The sequence below is a fragment of the Hordeum vulgare genome, chromosome 1H (assembly GCF_904849725.1).
Source record: "Hordeum vulgare subsp. vulgare chromosome 1H, MorexV3_pseudomolecules_assembly, whole genome shotgun sequence".
Lineage (NCBI taxonomy): Eukaryota > Viridiplantae > Streptophyta > Magnoliopsida > Poales > Poaceae > Hordeum > Hordeum vulgare.
Window position 1 is genome coordinate 82,027,559 of NC_058518.1, and position 24,966 is coordinate 82,052,524.

At 47.0% G+C, this 24,966-nt stretch overlaps 1 protein-coding gene and 1 non-coding gene across 2 annotated transcripts; both read left to right on the top strand.

Moving 5' to 3' along the window:
- Positions 1-956: 956 nt before the first annotated feature.
- Positions 957-12,139, top strand: LOC123425344 (probable serine/threonine-protein phosphatase 2A regulatory subunit B'' subunit TON2). The gene is made up of 12 exons (XM_045109031.1): positions 957-1,216; positions 1,781-1,872; positions 2,106-2,168; positions 2,253-2,351; positions 2,690-2,848; positions 3,383-3,454; positions 3,530-3,662; positions 3,752-3,816; positions 3,948-4,023; positions 4,148-4,249; positions 4,421-4,613; positions 11,493-12,139. Exons 1-12 carry the CDS (start codon positions 1,051-1,053, stop codon positions 11,731-11,733), a joined length of 1,461 nt encoding a protein of 486 aa, XP_044964966.1. The 5' UTR covers positions 957-1,050; the 3' UTR covers positions 11,734-12,139.
- On the top strand, positions 5,195-5,315 carry LOC123423988. The gene has a single exon (XR_006621494.1). It is a non-coding gene; the product is annotated as a small nucleolar RNA snoR104 (small nucleolar RNA).
- Positions 12,140-24,966: the final 12,827 nt, after the last annotated feature.

Genomic DNA, 24,966 nt, shown 5'->3' on the forward strand with positions numbered 1-24,966 from the left:
GTTGGCCTCAATCCATAACATAAAACATGTTACGCTGTGGTGATTTTGGATCGAACTTGATCGGTGAAGTGATGCATTCTGGATGAACTATGCATATTTTAATTCAATAATCTTAATCTGTGAAATTATATGCTCGTTAACGGTTTATATTTTGTACATGTTTATCTTCAGATATTTGAATCATTGATGATTGCTATGCAATTGGTTGAAGTTCATGCTGCTAGGCTAAAAGAATTAAGGATTTGTCTAATCCATTAGATTTTAAAAGTTCTGCTAAGTCTGGTCATCTTTACTAGAGTAATTTTTTATCCCACTATCACTATTCAACGATTTACTCCTCTATTTTTAGGGATCAACTAGAGATGCTTTTAGTACTCCCTCTCTAAACTAATATAAGAGTGTTTAGATCTAAATGCTTTTATATTAATTTACGGAGGAAGTAGATGCTAGCTATTTATATATAATATAATGCAAGAACTAATTTTTTAAGTACTATATTTTGTTTAGATTTATTTTATGAATACGAATTTTAAATTAATAATGTAATAATTAAAGTTAAAATACATATGATTTACTATCTTTAATTATTGAGTTGAATCTTCCTCATGCATATTTGCATGTTGGGCTGCCTTCTTTTCATGCATGTGTGCATGTTAAAAGAAATATGCTAGTGAATGATAAAAATCCTCTATTAATAAGTTATTACCATCCGAGTACAATCAAAGATTTTTATGATAAAACATTTTTTTTTAGAGAAAGCAACTGATTCTACATGTTTTTGACACTTGGGCAGTACCTAAGCTATTCTTAATAGAGACGAAGAAACAAAATCACACCTATAACGGCCGAGAAAGCAAAACCATAATTTCCAAATACACTTCATATTCGTCGAATTCAAAAAGTAACCATCACGGCTAGGTACAATAAACACACTGCTTTGCCATTTTGTCTCCCCGAGGCGCAAACGGGACCGCGTCAGACCACCAACCCGACAACAAGCTACAGTCACACGCGCACGCTCCGATCCGGCCTCCTCCCGCCTCGACCCCGATGAGCACCGCCTCCGCCGACGTCGGGGACGCCGGCGATGGCGCATCCTCCGCCGCGGCAGCGCCCGCTGGCAGGCGGATCCCGCCGGCCTCCTCCATGCCGTGGGTCCGCAACCTCCGCCGCTTCGTCGGCACGGGCGCTGGCCTCGGATCCGAGGCCCTCATGGGTCAGTGCCTCTTCCCTCCCCGCCCCCTTCCGGCCACCACCCTTGCGGAGCTGTGGTGCTAGTCTAGGCTAGGCATGGTTGGAATTTCGCGCTTCGTCTTCCGGAATGGCGGTAGGATTAGGGTTTACTGGGTCTCGTTCGAACCGGCGGCTACGAGATTGGGTGAGGTTATGGTGCCTGGTGTTACACGATAGCGTTCGAGTTACGAGGATGAGATCTCCGTGCCTCAGGTTGCGAGGCATCGTAATGCGTTGGGTGCGTGCGTGAAAGTACATGGGGAAAAATGGTCGCCCATAACTTGCAGCCGGTGATTTGGGTTGAGAAAGGGTGGTATTCCATCATAAAGCCAGGAGGTCTTCTTGGATTTGACTAGGGAAGGAGTATCTGTTATGATTTGAGAAGGTTACACCGTAACAAATGTCAGTCATGTGCTGTTGTCGCTTGCTATTTTAGTGTGTCATTATTGGGTGCCGGGGCAGTCCTAATTAGCTTGTCTGCTTCAGTTGATCAGCATTTGCATTTTCCATGTGGCATCACTGATCTGTTTAAACCAACAACTTGCAGAATTGGAAACGAAAAGGATATTGCTTGAGATTTTTAAGGAGAGGCAGCGAAAGAGCGCTGAAGCTGGTTCCATCCCAAGTTTTTACAAGAAGGTGAAGCAACTTGGTTTAGTTTCTCTGGACACAGGACTTCTTGTTCTTATATGCCATGATAAAAGTTGCAGTTTATCCAAAATATGTAACAGTGCTAGTTGCTTGCATCAGAGATAGTAAGTAGCATCAGAGATGATTAGTAGCAATGCCACCCATTTTGGATTCCACATTGCATCACGGGACTAGGCGACTTGTCAATATGTGATGATACTAATGTTTCGTTTTTTGTACAGAAACCTGAAGATGGATCTATTAGCAATAGAGTTCAGAGGTTGGCAAAATACAGGTTTCTAAAGGTAAACTGAGCATGAGCTGGCTGCTTGAGCATTTAACCACCTTATGATTTAGGCCTTACGAGAGCTATTACAAACAAATTGCAGAAACAATCAGAACTTCTACTTAATGCTGATGATCTCGATGCCATGTGGGTTTGTCTCAGAGAAAATTGTGTTATTGACGATGCTACCGGTGCTGAAAAGGTAAGGTCATAGCCTGGTGCCCGTGTTTTGCACCACATTCAGATATATTCAATTTTGCACTGTTGACTTGCTTCCCCCTAATGTTATCTGACTTCTGTAGATAATGGTATTCATGCCATGAGATATACAATGAGCACAGCTAAAATGGAAATATTTCTCATGTTGTATCTAATAGCAGTCATTGGTTCTAGTTTGTTGTTGCATGTTTGAATTTCTGTGCATATATAATATACTCCTTGACATAATTGTGCATTCATTTGTGTTCATTCTAATGTTCATGTGGAAGGTTCATGCTATTATACTTCTCATTCAGTTCTTTTTTTTCTGGAGCACTGCAGATGAATTATGAAGATTTCTGCCATATTGCTACAGTGTGCACAGAGCAAATTGGCCAGAAATGCAAACGCTTCTTTAGCCCTTCGAACTTCATGAAGTTTGAGAAGGATGATTCTGGGAGAATTGCAATATTACCATTCTATCTTTATGTTATGCGAACAGTAAGTTATTTTCAAACCTAAAACTGTTAACTCTAGCAGTTTGATTCGTATGAGTATGTGTGCTTAATTTTTAGCTGTGATGAACTATATGTAACGAAAGCCTACACTGTGAAATTTTTCCTTCCATTCTTACCCAATTAAGATTTTGCTACATAATGTAACCATGTGAGCGGCACTCAACAATTGATCCATCTGCTTGTAGTTCATTGTCATGCCAATTCTTTGAATTTCTTAAGAATTAGGAGGTATTTCATTGTCTTTATAGAGAAACAACTGACAATAGTACTGGTATTTTTAGAACACAAGAACCTGAAATTGATAATGGCATAATGCACCAAAAGTCCAAAACAAACCACATGTACTGCAAAACCCAAGGCAGCTAAAAACCGATCACCTTATACCAGATTGGGAATTACGCGACACTGAACCGCTAGATGCTAATATAATATCACAAGTCTGAACTCTCAGCAGCAGCCACTTATGTTGAAATGAACTGTTTTTATGTATCACTTCGCTAACTGTTACTACTTTCAGGTTTCTCTTACTCAAGCAAGAATTGATATGAGTGAACTTGATGAGGATTCTGATGGTTTCCTTCAACCTCATGTATGGACTTTCCAACACATGTTAATGAGATTTCATACCTTAGAAGTATGTCACATTCCTTAATTTTATTTGCAGGAAATGGAAGCATACATCAGAGGACTTATTCCCAATTTGGCACAATTGCGTGACATGCCGTCAGCCTTTGTTCAAATGTACTGCCGCATAGCTGCACGGAAGTTCTTTTTCTTCTGTGATCCACACAGACGAGGTACAAAACTGGACTTTTAATACAGTGGAATTGGCACGCAAATTGTTCTTTACGTGAGGAATTGTCTTTCATAATTGTCTGCTTTTCAGGGAAAGCATGCATAAAGAAAGTATTGTTGAGCAATTGTCTTCAAGAGCTAATGGAATTGCATCAGGTAATAGCAATTTGGATCACATGCTTTGGTGCGCAAATTTGGTCATCCTGTACTTTTACAGTGTAATATTGCACTATACACTATTTTCTGGACTGTTGTTCCCTGTTGGTTCTTATCAACTCTATTTTCAGGAGAGTGAAGAAGAGGTAACTGATACCGAGCAGGCTGAAAATTGGTTTTCCTTGACTTCAGCTCAGCGCATATGTGGTATGTTAGCTGTCCTCATTTTTCTTTTGCCATTGAGGTCAATATCTTGCACCAAGTTACATTTTTTCATTCCTGTGCAGTATATATTCTATTTAATTGGTATCTTATTGTTATCTCTCTGCAGATATGTTCCTTGCACTAGACAAAGATACAAATGGCACACTGAGCAAACAAGAGCTGAAGGAATACGCTGATGGCACACTAACAGAGATCTTCGTCGAAAGAGGTTAAAATCTGCTGTCTGTTCTGCTTTCATTGTTTCTTCTAAATCACCTTAACCAAATGGGTAGCAGAAACAAATCTTCAATGTTCTAATGCTCTTAATACACAGATGATTGATGTCTTCTTAGAGTCTTCAGTAATGAATAGGTAATAACAATGCAGTTCTACTTTTCAGTTTTTGATGAGCATGTACGCCGAAGCAAAGTTGGAGGTGGCAACAGTCGTGAGATGGATTTTGAGAGCTTTCTCGACTTTGTTTTGGCCCTAGAGAACAAAGACACCCCTGAAGGGCTGACATACTTATTTAGATGCCTTGATCTCAACGGAAGGGGATTCCTGACAACTGCTGATATTCATACTCTATTTAGGTATGTATGTGATATTTTGTAAAACGAACTGTGTAGTTTATATGGTGGCGTTAGCTATTTTTTCTGCAGTTATTTTTGTGTTAACCTACCTATATTTTGTTCATGGATGTACTGATGCAATCCTCTTCATTCTCTACTTTACCTTGTCATTCATATTCCATTTAGCTGAAAATATCTGCCTGGCAAAGGGAATCTAAGTAGGAGAAACACATGGCTGTTCATAATCATTATAGGAGTGATTACCTGTTGTCTTTACAAGACCTAGCACCATTCCCATAAAAGTTGAGAACAACCTTGATAAATTTTGACCAACTTTTTGTTAATCTCTTCCTCAATAACTTATATCGTAGTGTTTGTTAAATAATATTTGGCAGTAATTTATTCGAAAGGAAAACTGTATTCAGTGATGCTCTTATGTCGAATACTTGGCCCTGTTTTTAACGCGTAGGCTTTCCCATGAAATCCTGTGTTCTGAACAGGGGTTTAAACAATTCTGTATCTTTCATTTGTTTCACCAAATTGGGCCTTAAAAGTGTGTTCATGTTTGTTCTGGCAAGCAAATTATATTCTGGAAGAAAAGAAAGGAGGATGTGAGAGTTTGCATACCTGCCTGATACCATCTTCCTAGATTTAGTCTGCCATTTTGATGTGCTTGCTGAACTTCCGGACTGTTCTGCTGGCCTCAACAGGCAGGACATCATTGTTTCTAATACCTTTTTTAGGCTCTCAAGTTCTATATCTCTTGTACTAATCAGTTGCACTTACGTTGGATGTGAAACCTGAAGTGAGCAAGTCACTGCGCAGTAGTATCCAACTATCCATGAACCCTAAAGTTGGGGTTGGTATCCTGGTACTCTAAAGCAGGCTTTGGGCACCTAGGTGCATCCACACCCTATAGTTGCATCTGGAATGTATTGTCGGATAAAGCTGCATGAATAGGGAACTTTATTTAGGGGACTCCCACAGCAGGTCCTTTTATAATTTGATCAATTGCACAGCCATCTACTCCCTCCGTTCCTAAATACTCCCTCCGTTCCTAAATATAAGACCTTTTAGAGATTGCATTATAAACTATATATGAATGTATGTAGACATATTTTAGAGTATAGATTCACTTATTTTGTTCCGTATGTAGTCTTCTAGTGGAATCTCTAAAAGGTCTTATATTTAGAAACGGAGGGAGTATAAGTCTTTTTAGAGGTTCCACTAGAGGACTACATACAGATGTATATAGACATACTTTAGAGTGTAGATTTGCTCATTTTGCTTCGTATGTAGTCCCGTAGTGAAATCACTAAAAAGACTTATATTTAGGAACGGAGGGAGTAACAACCATTTGCCTTTTCGTAGGAATTACAGTCCAGTGTCAGTTATTAAGAGGGAAACCAGTCATACACTGAAACGCGTACACGAGATGCGATCACAGAAAATATTAATGCAATCAAAATTTTAGAGGCTGTGGCCTTCTGGTAGAGGCTAGGGTTCTACCAGGTCTCGGACGTAGGTTGTAGGGGTGGAAGTGCGGGCTGCGAGGTTGGGGACGCCGGCGCCGGTCATAACATCTCTCCCCGCCTTCTCAAACAGCTCGTCCTCGAGCTGAACATCTGGAAATTGCTGGCGGAAATCGTCGAGCTTCTCCCAAGTCGCTTCCTCCTCTGGCAGGCCGGTCCATTGTACCAAGACATGCCAGACGCCGCGACGCTGCTGCGCCTGTAGCATCTTCGCCACCTGTGCGGAAGCTGGAAGGAGGCGGCCATCCGAAGTAGGAGGAAGGGCCGGTGTCGCTGTAGGAGGGTCCCCGCGGTAGGCCTTCAGTAAGCCGACATGGAAGACGTCGTGGAGGCGAGAACCAGCTGGCAGCTCCAAGCGGTATGCGAGTGTGCCGACACGCTCCAGCACACGAAAGGGACCGGCGTAGCGAGGTCCCAATTTGCGCTTGGAGCGCGGGTCCAGAGACTGCGTGGTTCTGTGGAGGAGGCGCAGCCACACCCAATCGCCCACCGCGAACTCCGCCTCGTGATGATGAGCATCGTAGTACTTCCGAGCCAGCTGCTGTGCTTGGAGAAGACGCTGGCGTGCCTCAGCCAGAATGTCGTCGCGGGTGCGGAGTAAGTCGCCCGCCGTCTCGGACCGAGCCGTCCCAGGCTCGTAAGGGAGCATCGCCGGAGGTGGGCGCCCGTAGACCACCTCGAAAGGCGTGGTGCGCAGGGCGGAGTGATAGGAGGTGTTGTAGCAGTACTCCGCCCACGCCAACCAGTCCACCCAAGCTCGTGGACGATCACTAGTAACACAACGCAGGTACATGGCGATCACCTTGTTGACCACCTCGGATTGGCCGTCTGTCTGAGGGTGGAACGCCGTGCTCATGCGGAGCTTCACGCCCGCCAGTCGAAAGAGATCTCGCCAGACATGTCCCGTGAACACGGGATCACGATCGCTGACGATGGACGACGGAAAACCGTGGAGGCGGACGATGCCGTCGAAGAAGGCCCGCGCCACGGAGGCGGCTGTATATGGATGACCCAGGGTGATGAAGTGCGCGTACTTGGAGAAGCGGTCAGCCACCGTGAGGATGATGGACTTGCCGCCCACCTTGGGAAGGCCCTCGATGAAGTCCATGGAAATATCCGCCCATACCTGGGAGGGTACGTCCAGCGGCTGCAGTAGACCCGCAGATCGTAGTGTCTCCGTCTTGTTCCGCTGGCACGTCACGCACGACCGCACCCAGTCGCGGACCATCGCGCCATCACCGGGGATGTAAAAATCAGCACGGAGACGATGGAGAGTCTTCTGCACACCCTGGTGCCTTGCAGAGTGCGCCAAGGTCAGGACCTGGTGGCGCAGGTCGCCATGGTCGGGCACGAAGATGCGGCGGCCATGTAGGAGTAGCCCCTCGTCCAAGCGCCAGGGCGCGTCAAGCTCGCCGTCGTCAAGGCGCTGGCGCAGGCCCTGGGCGTCCACGGCCGTCGAAGTTGCCCGGCGAATGTCGTTGATGAAGGCGAAAGATGGCCCGTAGCGAATGCACATGATAGTGCCAGCCATGGCGACGTCGTCCGCGACATCCTCAGTGTCGCGGCGGGACAAGGCGTCGGCGACCGTGTTGAGACGGCCGGGGCGGTACTCAACGGTGAAGTCGAAGCCAAAGAGCTTGCTGATCCACTGGTGTTGCGGAACTGTGGAGAGGCGCTGGTCCAACAAGAATTTGAGGCTGTAGTGGTCCGTGCGCACACGGAATGACCGGCCCCAAAGATAAGGCCGCCAGTGGTGCACCGCCTGAACCAGCCCAATAAGCTCGCGCTCGTAGGCCGCAAGCTTGTGATGGCGAGCGGCGAAGGGGCGGCTGAAGAAGGCGAGCGGTCCCTCGCCCTGGTGAAGGACGGCGCCGAAGCCGATGCCAGAGGCGTCGCAGTCCACGATGAACGACATATCAAAGTCCGGCATCTGGAGGACGGGTCCCGTCGTGAGCGCCCGTTGCAGAGCCTCGAATGCCGTAGTCGCCTCCTCGTCCCAGGAGAAGGCGTCGCGTCGAAGGAGATGCGTCAGTGGCGCGGCGATGAGGCCGAAGTCCCGGATGTACTTCCGGTAGTAGCCGACGAGGCCCAAGAAGCCGCGGAGCGCCCGCGGTGACCGCGGGATCGGCCACGCGGCGACGGCGGCGACCTTGTCCGCGTCCATCGCTACCCCGTCCGCCGAGATGACGTGCCCCAGGTACGCGACGGAGGTCGTGCCGAACGAGCACTTCGAGCGCTTGAGGTGAAGACGATGCGCTCGAAGCTCGTTGAAGATGATGGCCACATGTTGTAGATGCTCCGCCCAAGATGCACTGTAGATGAGAATGTCATCAAAGAAAACAAGCACAAAGCGGCGCAAGTATGGGCTGAGCACGTCGTTCATCAAAACCTGGAAGGTCGCCGGCGCGTTGGAGAGGCCGAACGACATCACCAGGAACTCGAAGTGGCCATGGTGAGTGCGGAACGCCGTCTTCTCGATGTCGTCAGGGTGCATGCGCACCTGATGGTAGCCCGAGCGAAGGTCGAGCTTGGTGAAGAAGCGCGCTCCGTGTAGCTCGGCCAAGAGCTCATCCACGACGGGGATGGGGAACTTGTCCTTGGACGTTAGGGCGTTGAGGGCGCGGTAGTCGATGCAGAAGCGCCATGTGCCGTCGGGCTTGCGCACAAGGAGCACCGGGGCGGAGAACGGCGATGTCGAAATCCGGATGATGCCCTGCGCGAGCATGACCGCCACCTTACGCTCGAGCTCGTCTTTCTGCAGCTGAGGGTACCGGTACGGACGCACGGCTACAGGTGCCGTGTCTGGCAGCAGGTGGATGCGGTGGTCACAGGGCCGCACGGGAGGGAGGCCCTGTGGCTCGTCGAAGATGTCGCTGTGCTGCTGCAGGAGGTCGGCCAGGAGGGGATGCGCCTCGTCCAGTGCGGACGCCATCAACTGGAGCTGTGGAGTCACGGCGCCGGAGCCGCCGATGCCTGTCCACTGAACGCGACGACCGCCCTCGCGCCAGAAGATGAGGGACAGCACATCGAGGTCCCAAAGGATGGGGCCGAGAGTGGACAGGAAGTCGATGCCGAGGATGAAGTCGTAGCAGCCCAGGTCGATGCCGACGCAGTCGATGGAGAACGGCTCGTCGCCGATGAGGACGGGAACCTGCCGCGCCACCCCCTGGCAAGCAAAGCGGTCCCCGTTGGCGACGGTGACGCTGAACTTCTCCGAGCCCGCCGGTTGGAGTGCGAGGCGGCGCATGGCGTCCCCGGACAGGAAGTTGTGCGTCGAACCCGTGTCCACGAGCGCGGTGAGACGCTCCCCGTTGATCGTCACCGGAAGCAGCATCGTCTTTGCCGTCTTGATGCCAGCCATGGCATGAAGGGAGACGACGAAGGCGGTCGCGTCGACCGGCCCGTAGGTCGTGACACCGGCCTCGGAGAGTGTGGTGGCGTCGAGCTCCGCGGTGAGGGCCTCCACCTCCGCGTCGTCGACGGTCTCCAAGTAGAACAGGCGGGCGCACGTATGACCCGGCGCATACGGTTCGTCGCAGTTGAAGCACAGGCCCTTGCGGCGCCGCTCGAGCTGCTCGGCCGACGTCAAGCGCCGGAAGGTGCGTGTCGGCGCGGGGGCAGCCGCAGTAGCGGCCGGCAGGGCGGGGCGTGTCGGGGTGGCGGCCGCCGGGGCGGGGTGGGTCGGGGGACGCGTGCCGCGGCCCGGGAACGCCTGCTGCAGAGCGTTGGCGCGCTGCTCGTACGCGCGTGCGTAATACATGGCCGTCTGCAGGTCCTGGGGGTCGCGCATCTCGACGTCGATGCGGATGTGGTCGGGAAGGCCGCCGACGAAGAGCTCGGTGCGTTGGCGAGCTGTGACGTAAGGCGCATGGCAGGCCAACGTCTGGAAGCGGTCGGCGAAGTCCTGCACCGAGGTGGTGAAGGGAAGGCGACCGAGCTCGGCCAAGCGGCTCCCACGTATGGGGGGGCCGAACCGGAGGAGACACAGGTCGCGAAAGCGCTCCCACGAAGGCATCCCGCCCTCGTCCTGCTCGAGGGCGTAGTACCAAGTCCGGGCGGCGCCACGGAGGTGGTAGGAGGCGATCCACGTGCGGTCGGACGCCATGGTCCGCTGCCCCCTGAAAAACTGGTCGCACTGATTGAGCCAGTTCAAGGGGTCGACGGTGCCGTCGTAGGTGGCGAACTCCAGCTTGGTGAAGCGGGGTGGCTGCTGCACGTGTGGCGAGGCCGCGTAGGTGCCCTCGTGACGACTCAGCGCGGCGGAAGGAGAGTGCTGCGGCACCACGGAGCTCCTGGCGTACGGATCAGTGTACCCGCCGAACCCCCCGAAGGTGGGGGCGGGTGGCTGCAACACCGTCGGCTGTAGTGGCGCCGTCGTGTAGGTCGGCGTGTCAATCCACGTCGGTAGCGGGGACGGCGACGGCGGCCACCGGACCTGGGTGATCGGCAGGCCCTGGGGCACGACAGTCGCCGGGGGCGGTGACGCGAAGGGCGCCGCCGGCGGAGGCGGTGGTGGCGGGGTTGCGTACGGAGCCTGGAGGGAAGTCCGGAGGTTCGAGACCGCCAAGTTGAGGTCGCGGATCGCCGAGGACATCTCCGCCGGGGAGAGGACGGGGGCGGGTTCGGCCGCCAGGGCCGCGGGACCGGTGGCGGCCGGACCTGAGGTGGCCGGCGGCGGCGAGTGGTGCGGCGGCGGCGGCTGCTGTGAGGTGGCGGCGGTGGTGGTGGCGGCGGTGGTGGTGGGAAGGTCCGACAAACTCATCGAACCCAAGCTACCTGATACCAAATTAGTAGAGGCTAGGGTTCTACCAGGTCTCGGACGTAGGTTGTAGGGGTGGAAGTGCGGGCTGCGAGGTTGGGGACGCCGGCGCCGGCGGTTGGGCGCCGTCGCGGCGTGAGAGAGAGAGAGAGGAGGCTAGGGTTTGGGGCTCTCGTCTCAGGAGACGACAACAGAATATAGTGTTTATTGTCTGCTTAATATCGAAGGGGTACATGTGTTTATATAGGAGGACAGCCTCCACTAAACCCTAGATAACTTGGACTCTAACTTGGACTCTAATATAACTTGGACTCTAAGATAGGTAAGATAACTTGGGCTAAGCCCGTAATTAACCCTGCCCATTGGGCCTCCTCCGTTGGTACGTTGTACCGGTCATAACACCTTCTCTCACAATACCTACAGACAAATAATTGTGAAATCAGAATGTGTTGAATAAACACCTTATATTTGGTATTATAGTTGTGTCACTTCTCAGTAATCTTTGACTGTTTCTCTAATCCCAAAATCACATTGGAAAATTTCTTTGTATTGACCTCATGACAGCCAACCAGACATTTTTGTCTCATGCAATGGTGTAATTGTTTACAGAGATGTGCACCAGAAGTGGATCGAGGGTGGGAACTATGAGCTTTGCATTGAAGATGTAAGGGATGAAATCTGGGACATGGTGAAACCAGCCGATCCTCTCCGGATCGCACTTGCAGATCTCCTTTCCTGCAAGCAAGGCGGGACTATCGCCAGCATGCTTATAGATGTCCGCGGCTTCTGGGCCCATGACAACAGAGAGAACCTCCTCCAGGAAGAGGAGGAGCAAGTGGAAGAGGCTTGAGTTGGGCAGCCGCCAGGCAACAAGCTATGGTGTTCCGCGATCTCGACACCGGTGCAGCTCTCCTGTCTGCGTTATATTGTAGCTCACGTAGTTGTATTAGGCTGTTGTATAACTTGTGTAAGTGTTCCATTTTATATGAGTGGGTTAAATCCGACTGATTACGAGTTTGTGAGTGTGGTGTTATGGTGCAGGCTAACTGTGTAGCATTCTCAAGGCTTGTTTGAATGGTGATAGCCTCAATATGTGAATTACTTGAACACTCCGGCAAATTATACAGTGCGTGTATTTTATGTTTCTCGCACCGTTTTGTAACTGCAGAACCTGTACGCTCCCTCGTGGATGTGGTGTATTTGTACCTGATGGACTTGTCGATGTTATTTTTGAACCATGGGTGTGGTTCCACTGACCAGCATTTGTTTTGCCTTGAACCTGCATTTCTGTCAAGAAGATGGAACTGTATTTTGTCTTCATAACCGGGCGCTCCTTTTCTGAAATTTTTCGTGATTCAGCTTGTATCAGTCTGGCTAGTTTTATTTGCGGCAAGATAACACATGCAGAGAGCTGGTGTGAGTGTACGGAGTTGGTGTGTGTGTGTGTGTGGGGGGGGGGGGGGGGGGGGGGGGCGAACCCATGCGTAGGCCGTAATGGCAGGACCGAATCACCGTGGCAACCCAAGCGTGAGTGTGGGCACGGCCGGGGAACGCGTCCAGCAACCTTAGGCCGCTTCTCGGGTCAAAATCGACATTCGACTCCTGCCAAACCCCATCCGACGGAGCTTACGAGTGCGTGACGATCCAAAGACTTAGGTGCTCACAGAGTTTTCCGTACCCTGGTCTTCCACCAGGCACGGTCGTTATGTACCACGTGCCATTTCCAGTGTTAAAAGTGTACATACAACGGTAATCTATCGTGCACAACTTTGAGGCAAAATGGAAAAATTTAACCAAAAAGTGAAACTAATTCATAAAATGAACACTAACTCTTTAGCCCTCCGCAGCTGGAGTCACAGGCGCGAGCCACCGCGCTCGGCTGCTGTGTGCGTCGAGGCAGATATTTAAGCTGCTGTTTGTGCGCTTCGATTAGCAAGGTGATACTAATATTGGAGTCGGTTCTCCAACACAAATCTTTTTTTTTTTTTGAATAATTTAGGTTGCTTATCACATATATCATGTGGTTTCTCCAGCACAAATCTTAGCCGGCCTAGCTGGGCCGCTATTGATTGGATGGTTGTTTGTACGTGTAGGTTATTGGATCAGAGTAGCGGACACACTCACCCTTCCAAAACGGTAACATACTATTGATTGGGTCGTCCAGTAGGACTTTTGTTTTTTCTCCACAAGTTTTAGGAAAGTTCTCACATCTCAATTCATTTTCTCAAAATTGGAATGTTAAAGTAATAATAGGAGGCAATTGAAACATTTCAAATTTGCATATGATTGCTTGGTCCAAGTTAATTTTGAATAGATGTCGTTTGAACTGGATGAAAATGTGGCTCAAATTTTGGAATTCTTCAGAACCTTCAATTATAATTTAGTGATTACTTATAAAACCAAAATTGGGCTCATGGAATGCTTGTGAAATTTGCTAAATATTTTGGACTGGAAATAAGTTCCATAAACTCCAAATATTAGTAAAAATCCTATGGTTGAAATTAGGAATTAAACTGAACCCTAACAGAATTTAGGGACTAAATTTATGTCCCCAAATTAGGGTGAGAATTCAAGCATTTTATTTGTGCATAAAAGTATTATCACAAGTCCCAAATAATATTTTACGCCTTTGTTATTTCCCCCGAAAGAATTTGAGTGAATTTCAATGTTCAATCAATTCAAAAGCCAAAAGGGAAATAGTCCAAATGACGCTAATATTTTATTTTGACAGGAAAAATCCTTTCCACAAGTCCCAAATATTGGCTTGACCATGTGTTGATTTTCCTATTTGAATTGGAGCAAATTTAGTTTTTGAATAAACTTAAAAATCAAAAAGGAAAAAAATTAAAAGGCCAACCAACTAGCCGACACATCAAGCATAGTGTGCTTGAGCACACTTCATAGCTTCAACTGAGCCAACTCGGTGGGGACCAACATACCATCCTTGAAGGGGTATGTGTGCTTTTAACATAGCCATCACATCAAGATCCAACGACTAACACAACACCCATAACACTCTTTCTCTTTCTCTCTCCCACTGCCAGGTGGGACCCACCCATCAACTCATCCCTGACCTCCCGCCTAAGAAGCTCGCACCCACAACTCGAGAGCACGTTTGCGACCCCCTCCCCCCACATTCATCACGATCTCGTGCGTGCTCGTGTTCGAGGCATTGCCCTTTAAACCTATAACAACCCAAGACCGATGCTTCAAATGCCTTCCAGTTATTTCGAGTTTCGTCGTGCGATCTATGTGGTTGTCGAATTCATCATCACATCATTCACATCATCTGCATAGCATCGGCACTCTGCTGTCGTCATTTTTCAAAATTTGCATCCGTTATTAGTAGTTGATTCTTCCTGTTCTTGTCGTCGACCGTTTCGAGGCCAACCACACACGTATGCGCCCGTGACATCGATAAATTATTGTTTTTAAAACTGCATATAAAACATTCTGGGAATGGGTTGAAAGTTGGTGTGCGATCTTAATATAGTGTAGGTAGACCGCGCGCCAAATTTCATCTCGTTGGAGGTCGTTTGATACCCGAACTGTTAAACCTAGAGTGACATTATAGTCGGTTAAATTAGCGGACGTTTCAGTATTTAAAAAACTACGTTGCCGGGTCGCAAACCTCCCTCTCATCCCACCTAGCCGTTTACACAGCCCAACACAAGCCACAAAACCAACCTCTCTCAGCGGATCCTCCGATCGCAATGGGAGGGTCGAAAAACCTCTCCAAACCCCCTAACCCTAACCCCTTTCTATAAATAGACACGCCCCCTCTCCAAAAATGCCCTTCTCCCACCTCCTCCCTCGAAATACAGCCTCCCCAGCAAACCGCCGCCACTTGGCGCTTCACCGGTCTTCATAGCCAGCGTCAGCGGCCTTCTCATTCTTCGCGTTAGGCCCACGGGCCCCAGACCCGCCCTGTCCGGGCCCGGATCCCGCCGCTGCCCTAGCCCGCGCCCTGACCACGTGCTCCTCCCATGAGTTTCCACGTGAGCCAGCCCCACCGCCTCGCCGGCCACGGGAGCGACCAACTCCGGCGACCAGCGCACCCCATCGCACCATCGCATCGCCGCCGTCCTATCATGCTACCTTGCCGCCGCCTCGCCTCGCAGGACCCCTGTCGCGCACGCCCCAACCCATGTCGCCTGATCTGCTCGCCGCCACCGCTGGGCTCGCCCTAGCTCAACCATGCCGCCGCCTTCCATATCAGGCGCGAGAGGGCCCGAATCCGCCTCCTCCGACTATCCCCGCGCTCGCCGGCGTTGCCCGCCGTCGTGCACCATCGCGCCATGGCCGCTGGCTCCATTTGCTCGCAGATCATGGATGCTTCATCCTAGGACGGCCCCATCCCCGAGCCCTCCATACAAATGGTCGCACCCGCCCCTACATGGCTGGATCTAGTATCCCTGCGAGGTAAAATTCTGCTAAGTCATTAGATATGGTCATTTTGACATGTTTGGGTCACCGTAACTCTACGCACATGCATCAGAATTTAGAAACATTTATATGAAAATTGATCTACAAGTTGTGCTTTATATCATGGTGCCATTTGCATGCATAATAGGTTGCATCTACATGCTCAAATATCTATTGCAAAAGTGCTTCACGTTGTAATCAGTGAAAACTGATATTTTATTCAAACTTGCGTGGATGGTTGCATCTAATCTGTAGGCCATATGCATGTGGTTCCTTCATGGAATTTGTTCCATGTGATGTCTACTTTGATGTCATGCCTCTGGTTGCTATGTTAAACACCATTAACATGCCCATTTCTTGCTCTCAAGTGGGTATCATGTTAAAACCGTTAATGTGTTAACTTTAAGTTTCGTTTTGCGAAGCTCATATTAAGCAATCCATGCCTCTTTTGAACTTGTGCCAGTGATGTAACTTGTAGTATGCCATGGCTAATTGCTGTTGGTATGTTTGCTATGCTATGTAATCCATGTTTAGCCATTTATTTCTTGTTGTGAGCATGCTTACTCAATGTTGCTATTTGAGATATCAAAATAATTTGAAGTCTGAAACTATTATATTTTGTTGCTGTTTTGCCATGTGAATTGCCATTGATCTACAACTCCTTTGGTGTTGCCCCATGGACTATTTTGTTAAGAATGTTATGGTCTATAATGTTGTGCCATTAGTTTCCAAATATAGGATTTGCATCATAGATATTTCTGTTGTCAAACACGTCAGTATGTTAAAAATTGCTGCTCTTGCACCCTGTTATTTTCATCAAGTCCGAGAATCTGTTTTCTTCAGATTGCCATGTTATGTTGATGATAGCCATGTTTCTGTCCATATTTTGATGATGCTCGGGTGGAGTTAATTGTAGTGCATCATGTCCACTATCATGTTGTAGATTTTTGTGCCATGATATGTCGTGTAGCATATGTTTGTCTTGCTGCCATTATGCCTTCAGAATAAAACTACTGTGTTAAAACCTGTTATTTTCACTAAATCTTAAACCGTGTTCAAGTAGCCATCTAGTGAGTAATTTCCTATTGATCCATGCTTCTAAACTATTTGCTCGTGTGAGATGAATTATTATGCATAATGTAAACTACTGCCCCATGTCTTGTTTGTCCATTTTAGGTTCGTGTAGATTGTTGTTTTGATGTGTGCAAAAAGGTCATGTTGCTGTTTTGGACAGATTATAGCTAGAACTTGTATTAGTTGTAGTTGTTGAGCCGTTGCTCCGTTGTGAACTTGCCATCTATGAAACTTGCCCAAAAATTCATGTAGTTTCATAATATCTTGTTGCATCCATGACTTAAATGCTTGTGATTGTCATTTGCATACATTTTGCATTCATGGCATATATTCATGATATTTGCATACATTTACAACAATGGTTAAGAGCAAGGCGGATTAAATATTTTTGGCGACTAAGCCATTTTCCCTGACCAAGTGGACTCCTAATTGTAGCAGTTTTCATATATATGGCGAGTCTCAGCCACAAGATAAGCCAGCGAGTCATAAGGACGTCTTATGATATTAGGGCTTGCTGGTTTTCGCTATGTATGAAAATAACAAGTTTTTACCAAGACAACTACAATTACGGATCTGCAAATAGTTGAAAACGAAAGGTAATTGCTAAACCTAACGGAGATGCGTTGAAGCAACAATAAACTAAGTCTAAAGATTACCAAGGAATATCTAAATTTTGCTATGTATAAAATGGTGTTGCTGGTCATACTGCCTTGTTACCACGGGAAAGAGTATCAAAACAATGGTCGAATGAGTAATGAAGCTAAAGGGGTGACGAACTCCGACAAACTCCGATGAACAAATGCAGATCTGAGAAGGAAAGGGTGATTCACCTCACACCTGCAGGGAGCAGTGGAGATGCTTTGTCGGGACCTGATAGAAAGGGGGCGACGCCGTGGTCCAGCAAGGGGCGACCGGTGACTTACGAACTGCGGCAGCGACGCGAGCAAGTTATGAGCTCGAGGAAGAAGAAAGGGGGAGATAAAGTAGAAAGAAATGGGAGCCCCCCACGTGTATTTATAATGAAATGACCAAAGTTTAACAGGCACGCGCGGGAATCAAGGAGGCACATTAAGTTTTGGAGCTCGCGGTGCCTCGATTTTTGGTCCAAATGAATATCCGCAAAGATCTGTTATGATGTCATCATTAGTTTCCTAGATGACACGGGATTGATGTCATGGATCAAACAAATAAAGCATCAGTCTGGAAGCATTAAGAGCTAGTGTTTTGCAACCCGAAGAAGAGGCATATGTGATGAGAAGATAGGCCGCCAAATTAAGGTGGTAGAGATTGACATTAATAAATTCAAATCAATCTAGGGAATAATGTTGGGGATATAACCCCACGATATAACACGCCCTACTAGGTCAGGTCACCAGATGGCGGCTTACATGCGAAACGCTGGATTGGCAAAGACGTGAAGAGACAAGGCCGACATGACGACTTATCCATTAAACCGCCCGACGAACCAATATCTGAAGATGGCGACTCAAGGCCCAAGAGGTGGAAGGTCGCCCAAAGTTTCCTTGCTCAGGAGGCAAGGCGAGTTAGAAGCATATCGGGTCATGAATCGTATCACGACTCGGACCCTTGTAAGCCAGGACATCGACCTGTATATAAAGGCGAGCCTGATGCCAACTGTTATTCCCCTTTGCAACGGCACCAGAAGAATGCTGCTAGCACTCTCTGGCAATCGAAACTAGAAGAATGTTGTTGACGGCCCACAAGCGCATGGGATCGCAGCAGTTTTCGAGGGTAGAGTATTCGACCCAAATTTGTTGATCGCCTATAGGAGGTGAGAGGATACTCTCAAGTATTAGCAGCTGAATATGTCAGATTCAACCACACCTGAAAGATTAGTATCTGCAAGCAAGGTATCAGTAGCAAAGTAGTATGATAACAACAGTGTCAGAAACGATCTGTTGACGGCAGACTATTCCTAACGATTGTATCAATGGCGCCAAGTTGCCGCGTTAACGGAAGTTGTCAGTTCCCGTCAACGTCCAGCGAATCAAGATTGTAGCAGGTAGCAGCAGTGTAACGAGCAATAGCAGCGGCAAGGAAAAGCAGCAGTGACAGCAGTAGCAAGTAGCAACAGTAGCAAGCGACAGTAGTAGCAATAGTAGCAGCAGGGCAAGACAAGTAACAACAGTAGCAACAGTAGTAGCAGCAGCATAGCAAGACAAGTAACAACAGTAGCAACAGTAGTAGCAGCAGCAGAGCAAAACAAGTAACAACAGTAGCAACAGTAGTAGCAGCAGCAGAGCAAAACAAGTAACAACAGTAGCAACAGTAGTAGCAGCAGCAGAGCAAAACAAGTAACAACAGTAGCAATAGTAGTAGCAACAGCAGAGCAAAACAAGTAACAACAGTAGCAATAGTAGTAGCAGCAGCACAACAAAACAAGTAACAACAGTAGCAACAGTAGGACAAACTCGTAGGCAATGGGTCGGTGATTTGTTTGGATGATATTCATCACGCAACAGCTATAACACAAAGAGATATGTGGCTAGCTCCCGTTCGTCGATGTGATGTAGGCATCTTTCCGTGTGTCGTCATACGTGCTTAGGGAAAAGAACTTGCATGACATCTATTGTCCATCCCTCCCGTGGCAGCGGGGTCCAAAAGGAAACTACGGGATATTAAGGTTCTCCTTTTAATAAAGAACCGGACCAACGCATTAGCACTTGGTGAACACATGAACTCCTCAAACTATGGTCATCACCGGGAGTGGTTTCGGTTATTGTCACTCCGGGGTTGCCGGATCATAACACATAGTAGGTAACTACAACTTGCAAGATCGGATCTAAAACACACATATATTGGTGACAACATAATAATTTCAGATCTGAAATCATGGCACTCGGGCCCTAGTGACAAGCATTAAGCATGGCAAAGTAGTAGCAACATCAATCTCAGAACATAGTGGATACTAGGGATCAATCCCCATCAAAACTAACTCGATTACATGATAGATCTCATCCTACTCATCACCGCCCAGCGAGCCTACGAATAGATTACTCACGAACGACGAAGAGCTTCATGGAATTGGAGAGGGAAGAAGGTTGATGATGACAATGGCGACAATTTCCCCTCTCCGGAGCCCAAGACGGACTCCAGATCTGCCCTCCAGATGAAGAACAGGTGGTGGCGGCGCCTCCGTATCGCAAACGCGACGAAAACTTCTCTTTTTTATTTTTTCTGGGACGAAAGGGATCTTATAGAGCTGGAATTGGGGGCGGTAGAGCTGTGTGGGCCCCACAAGCCTGCCCACCGCCACCAGGGTGGTGGTGGCGGAGCCAGGGCTTGTGGCCCACTGGCCCACCCCCTGAGGTGGAACTTGGCGCAGATATTTTTCTTATTTTCCAAAACTGCTCCCCGTAAATTTTCAGGACGTTTGGAGAACTTTGATTTCTGCACAAAAATAACACCAAGGCAATTCTGCTCAAAACAGCGCTAGTCCAGGTTAGTTCCATTCGAATCATGCAAATTAGAGTCCAAAACAAGGGCAAAAGAGTTTGGAAAAGTAGATACGATGGAGACGTATCAACTCCCCCAAGCTTAAAACCTTGCTTGTCCTCAAGAAACTCGGTTGACAAACTGAGAGAGAAAGAAAAACTTTGACAAACTCTGTTTGATCTTGTTGTTGCAACTATGTCTAACTCATAACCAGAATTTCAGCAAGATCACAAGTTAACCACATAAGCAAGTGACACAAAGGTCTCACGGTAAACTAATATCAATGGCATAATCAGCTAACGAGCAAATAATAATGAGTTTCAAATACCAACACTTCAATCAAAACAAGCATGAAGCAATATGAATAGGTGGTATCTCGCTAGCTCTTTCTGAGACCGCAAAACATAAATGCAGAGCACTTTCAAAGATCAAGGGTTGACTAAACATTGTAATTCATAGCAACGAAGATCCGGTCATAGTCATACTCAATATCAATCAAAAGCAAAGCATAAAAATGACAGAGGTGCTCTCTAACTGGTGCTTATATAAGAAGAGGATGACTCAACAGGAAAATAAATAGACAGGCCCTTCGCAGAGGGAAGCATTGATTTGCGGAGGTGCCACAACTCAAGCTTTGAAAACAGAGATAATAATTTTGGGTGGCATGCTTTCATTGTCAACGCAATGACCAAGAGTTCTCAATATCTTCCATGCTACTCATGCTATAGGCGGTTCCCAAACAGAAAAGTAAAGTTTTAACTCCCCACTACCAATCAATCACACTCCACGGCTAGCCGAATCCTCGGGTACCGTCCATACTAACATCAATCCGAGGGGAGTCTTGTTTTACAGTTATGTTTTCGATTTAAGCGTGGAACTGGGCATTCCAAATACCGGCCCCTTTCTCATGAATGACAGTGAATAAACACATGTCGAGGATAACACTCCTAGCATGGAAGATACCAATAGCCCTCTATCACCACATGAGCGGTTCGGGCATGCAAAACAGATTATTTCTTGAAGGTTTAGAGAATGGCACATGCAAATTTACTTGGAACGGCAGGTAGATACCGCAAATAGGTAGGTATGGTGGACTCTCACGGAAAAACTTTTGGGTTTATGGAGGTGAATGCACAAGCAGTATTCCGCTTAGTACAAGTGAAGGCTAGCAAAAGACTGGGAAGCGACCAACTAGAGAGCGACAACAGTCATCAAGATGCAATGAGTTTGACTAACATTGAATGCAAGCATGAACATGATATAAATCACCATGAACACGAACATCATAGAGGTTATGTTGATTTTGTTTCAACTACATGCATGAACATGCACCAAGTCAAGCCACTTGAAACATTCGAAGGAGAATACCATCCTATCATACTACATCATAGTCATCTCAAAATCTATGCTGACATTCAAGATAAACCATTATAAGCTCTCAGCTAAATAAGCATGGCATCAGAAACTATGATCTCTAAGTTGTCATTGCAAACATGGTTCTCTCACAACAAAGCTAAATCTGGGTCGACAAGCTAGTCATATTTACAAAAACAAAATAGATAGAGTTCATACTAGCTTTTCAGTCTGAGTCACATCGTCATATATCATCATTGTTGCCTTTCATTTGCACGATCGAACGATCTGAACAATAATAAGCACATTGGACTAAGCTGAATCTGCAGGCAAACACAAAGGAGAAGACAAAATAATATGGCTCTTTGAAAGCTAAACAGGTAAGCATGCAAGAACCAATAAACATTGTAACCAATATCTTCTACCTTGACCCAAAGAAAAAGAAAACTATTTACACGGGAAAGCTCCCAACAAGCAAAAGAAGAAAGAAAAATCTTTTTGGGTTTTCTCAAAAGGACACAAAACAAGAAAACAAGAAAACGAAAATAAACAAGCATGGATAATACAGTGGCAAAGTGTAAACACCGGCTAACAAAGTGAAAGCATAAGCATGAATGTAAAGTCGGTGAGAACATGTACTCCCCCAAGCTTAGGCTTTTGGCCTAGCTTGATCTACTCCCATGGATGATCCTGGCGAAACCCAAAGTCATAATGGGTGTTATACGGGAGTGCTGCAGCCACTGCCTGAATAGCTGCCTCACAAAGTCGAGCAGCCGTCGCCTCCCTCTCATACTCCTCTGCCTCTCCTATGTTTATGTAGTATCTTCGTTTAACTTGAAAGTCAAAGAAAGCAGGAGCAGGAAGGGTAATATGGAAAACACGTTGTCGGTTAAATATCAAGCGGTATAGGAGGGATCCATGATCTCTCTCAAGGAACTGGTAGCGTGTTAGAGCGACACGATCAAGGTAGGCTGTACGGAGAGGAGGGTCTTCTAGACGGATGGATACCCCAAGAAAATTTGCTAAGCATGTAGCATAAACTCCACCAAAGAAATCCCCCTCACTGGCATTTTTATTCAGCCTCCTTGCTATTATAGCTCCCATATTGAAGCTCCTGTCACCTGTTACTGCACTCTTAAGGATACTAAGGTCTAAAGCGCATAGGTGACAATGTGCACCCTTGCCGTTAATGCACCTACCTATGAAGAGGGCAAGGTAGTGCAAGGCAGGGAAATGGATGCTTCCTATGGTGGCTTGCATGATATCTCTGGTTTCTCCAACAATTATACTGGAGACAAAGTCTTTGACCGAAGACTTAGGAGGATCATTAACACTACCCCCATCGGGTATCTTGCAAATCCTATTGAAATCCTCGAGATCCATGGTATATGATTTATCGTACAGATCAAACAGTATGGATGAGTCATGTCCAACTGAGAATTTAAATCTATGCACGAAAGAGGCAGTGAGCATAGCATACTGTTCACATTTATCTGAGAGGAATTCTTCTAACCCGGCATTGCTGACAAGTGTATCAAACTCATCCTTGAAGCCTGCTTCGATCATGAACTCATTGGAAGGCCATTCACATGGTTGCACCGATGCGTCCCTTAGTTGAAAAGGTTCGGGCTCCCGAAAAGAAAGATGAGGACCCTTCTTACTTGAGGAACCACCATGAAACTTCCTCCTGAACATAATTTCCTTATGCTGAAATTTTTGAAGTTCAAGAGAAAAGTGAATAAAGACCCACCACACCTTGTAGAAACTACTCCTACTAGTGCCTAGAGACCATATCACGTGCTAAAACTACTTGGGACCAACTAAAATCAAGTTTTCAAGCTCAAGAACAGGGTCACCAAGGTAGCAAGAATTCGCGAAGGATAAAACACTAGAGAAAAAACTAATTGGACCAATGGAGGAGTCACTTACCAAGGAGTAATTTCCCCAAAACGGTTCGGAGAATGGTGCTTTGAGCAAGGAGATCGAAAATCACAACCAAATGAGCAAGAACATGGGTTTGAGCTGCGAAACAATTTTTTCTGGAGGTGGAAGAAGAGGCTGAGAGCTGGAATGAGTGGAGGGGGTGCCTGTGGGCCCCACAAGCTTGCACCCCACCACCAGGGGGTAGGTGGCGGTGGCAGGTCTTGTGGCCCACTGGTCTGGCCCCCAGGCCAGCTCTCAGGCCCAGTAATTTTCAAAAATTCTAGAAAAAGTCATACTAAATTTTCAGGACCATCGGAGAACTTTTATTTTCGAGGTATTTTTCTCCGGGACGCTAAAACAGAAAAGAGGGAAAAACTAAACTAATTCTATCATTTTTCTTCTAAGCAACAGAAAATGAAAGCTCAAAACACAGGTATGTGACTCTTTGATTCATCCGTTTCATGGTCATCGAAAGAAATCCGTCAATAGGATTGATCAAGTCCTGATGACAAAACCTTCTCGAATCTCAAGAGAGAGCGGAGAATTTTCTAATAGCCACTAAGTCACCTCAATGGGGATATGCATCTCCCCAACAAGCAAATCATACTTCATCTTGACATGAGGAATAGGGCATTCAAAGCTCCCAATGAGAATCGATGAAGTCTTTTCGATAGCATTGATGCAATGTACTTGATATCGTTTCTTCAAAAAATGCACTGTGTGCTCATTACTGTTGACATGGAAAGTGACATTGCCTTTGTTGCAATCTATAACAGCCTCTACAGTGTTTAAAAAGGGTCTTCCGAGGATGACAGCCATGGCATCGTCCTCGGGAATATCCAAGATAACAAAGTCTGTTAAGATAGTGGTGTTAGCAACCACAACAGGCACATCCTCGGAAATGCCGATAGGGAAAGCAGTTGATTTGTCAGCCATTTGCATAGAAATTTCAGTGGGTGTCAACTTATCCAACTCTAGTCTACGATAAAGAGAGAGCAGCATAACACTAACACCGGCTCCAAGGTCACATAAGGCAGTTCTTACGTAGTTTCCTTTAATGGAACAAGGTATAGTGGGCATCCGGGATCACCAAGTTTCTTAGGAGTTCCACCTTTGAAAGTGTAGTTGGCAAGCATGGTGGAGATCTCAAGATCTGGTATCTTCCGTTTATTAGTCACGATATCTTTCATGTACTTGGCATACGGAGACATCTTGAGCATATCAGTTAACCGCATCTGCAGAAAGACGGGTCTTATCATCTCAACGAAGCGCTCAAAATCCTCATCATCCTTTTTCTTGGATGGCTTAGGAGGGAAGGGCATAGGTCTCTAAACCCATTGCTCCCTCTCTTTACCATGCTTCCTAGCAGTGAAGTCATTCTTATCGTACTTCTTAGGTTGTGGATTATCAGGATTAACCGAAGGTTCAATCTCCACATCCTCATCATTGCTAGGTTGAGCATTATTATGAACATCAGTGTCCATATTGTCACCAGGTTCATGTTCATCACCAAATTGCGTTTCTGCATCAGACGCATAATTATCATTAGGTTCTTCAGGTGTGACAGTATTTGGTGAACTGGCGTGCAGGTTTCTATCATCCTTCTTCTTCTCCTTAGGATGACTGCGTGTATCAGTATTGATTCCTTGAGAATATTAATCAATTCTCTTAGGGTGACCTTTAGGATACAAAGGTTCCTGAGTCATTTTGCCTCCTCTAGTAATGACTTTGACAGAGTTGTCATTTAATTCATTGAGAAAGTCATTCTGAGCTTTAAGTACTTGTTCTACCTGAGTAGTAATCATAGAGGCATGTTTACTCAGAAGCTTCAGATCATTGACATTTCTGTCTA

Excerpts from the sequence above, each read along its gene's own strand:
- LOC123425344 (XM_045109031.1), top strand. The coding sequence starts at position 1,051 with ATGAGCACCGCCTCCGCCGACGTCGGGGACGCCGGCGATGGCGCATCC. Across the intron at positions 1,217-1,780 it reads CGGATCCGAGGCCCTCATGG|AATTGGAAACGAAAAGGATA; the intron begins GTCAGTGCCTCT and ends AACAACTTGCAG. Across the intron at positions 2,352-2,689 it reads ATGCTACCGGTGCTGAAAAG|ATGAATTATGAAGATTTCTG; the intron begins GTAAGGTCATAG and ends GGAGCACTGCAG.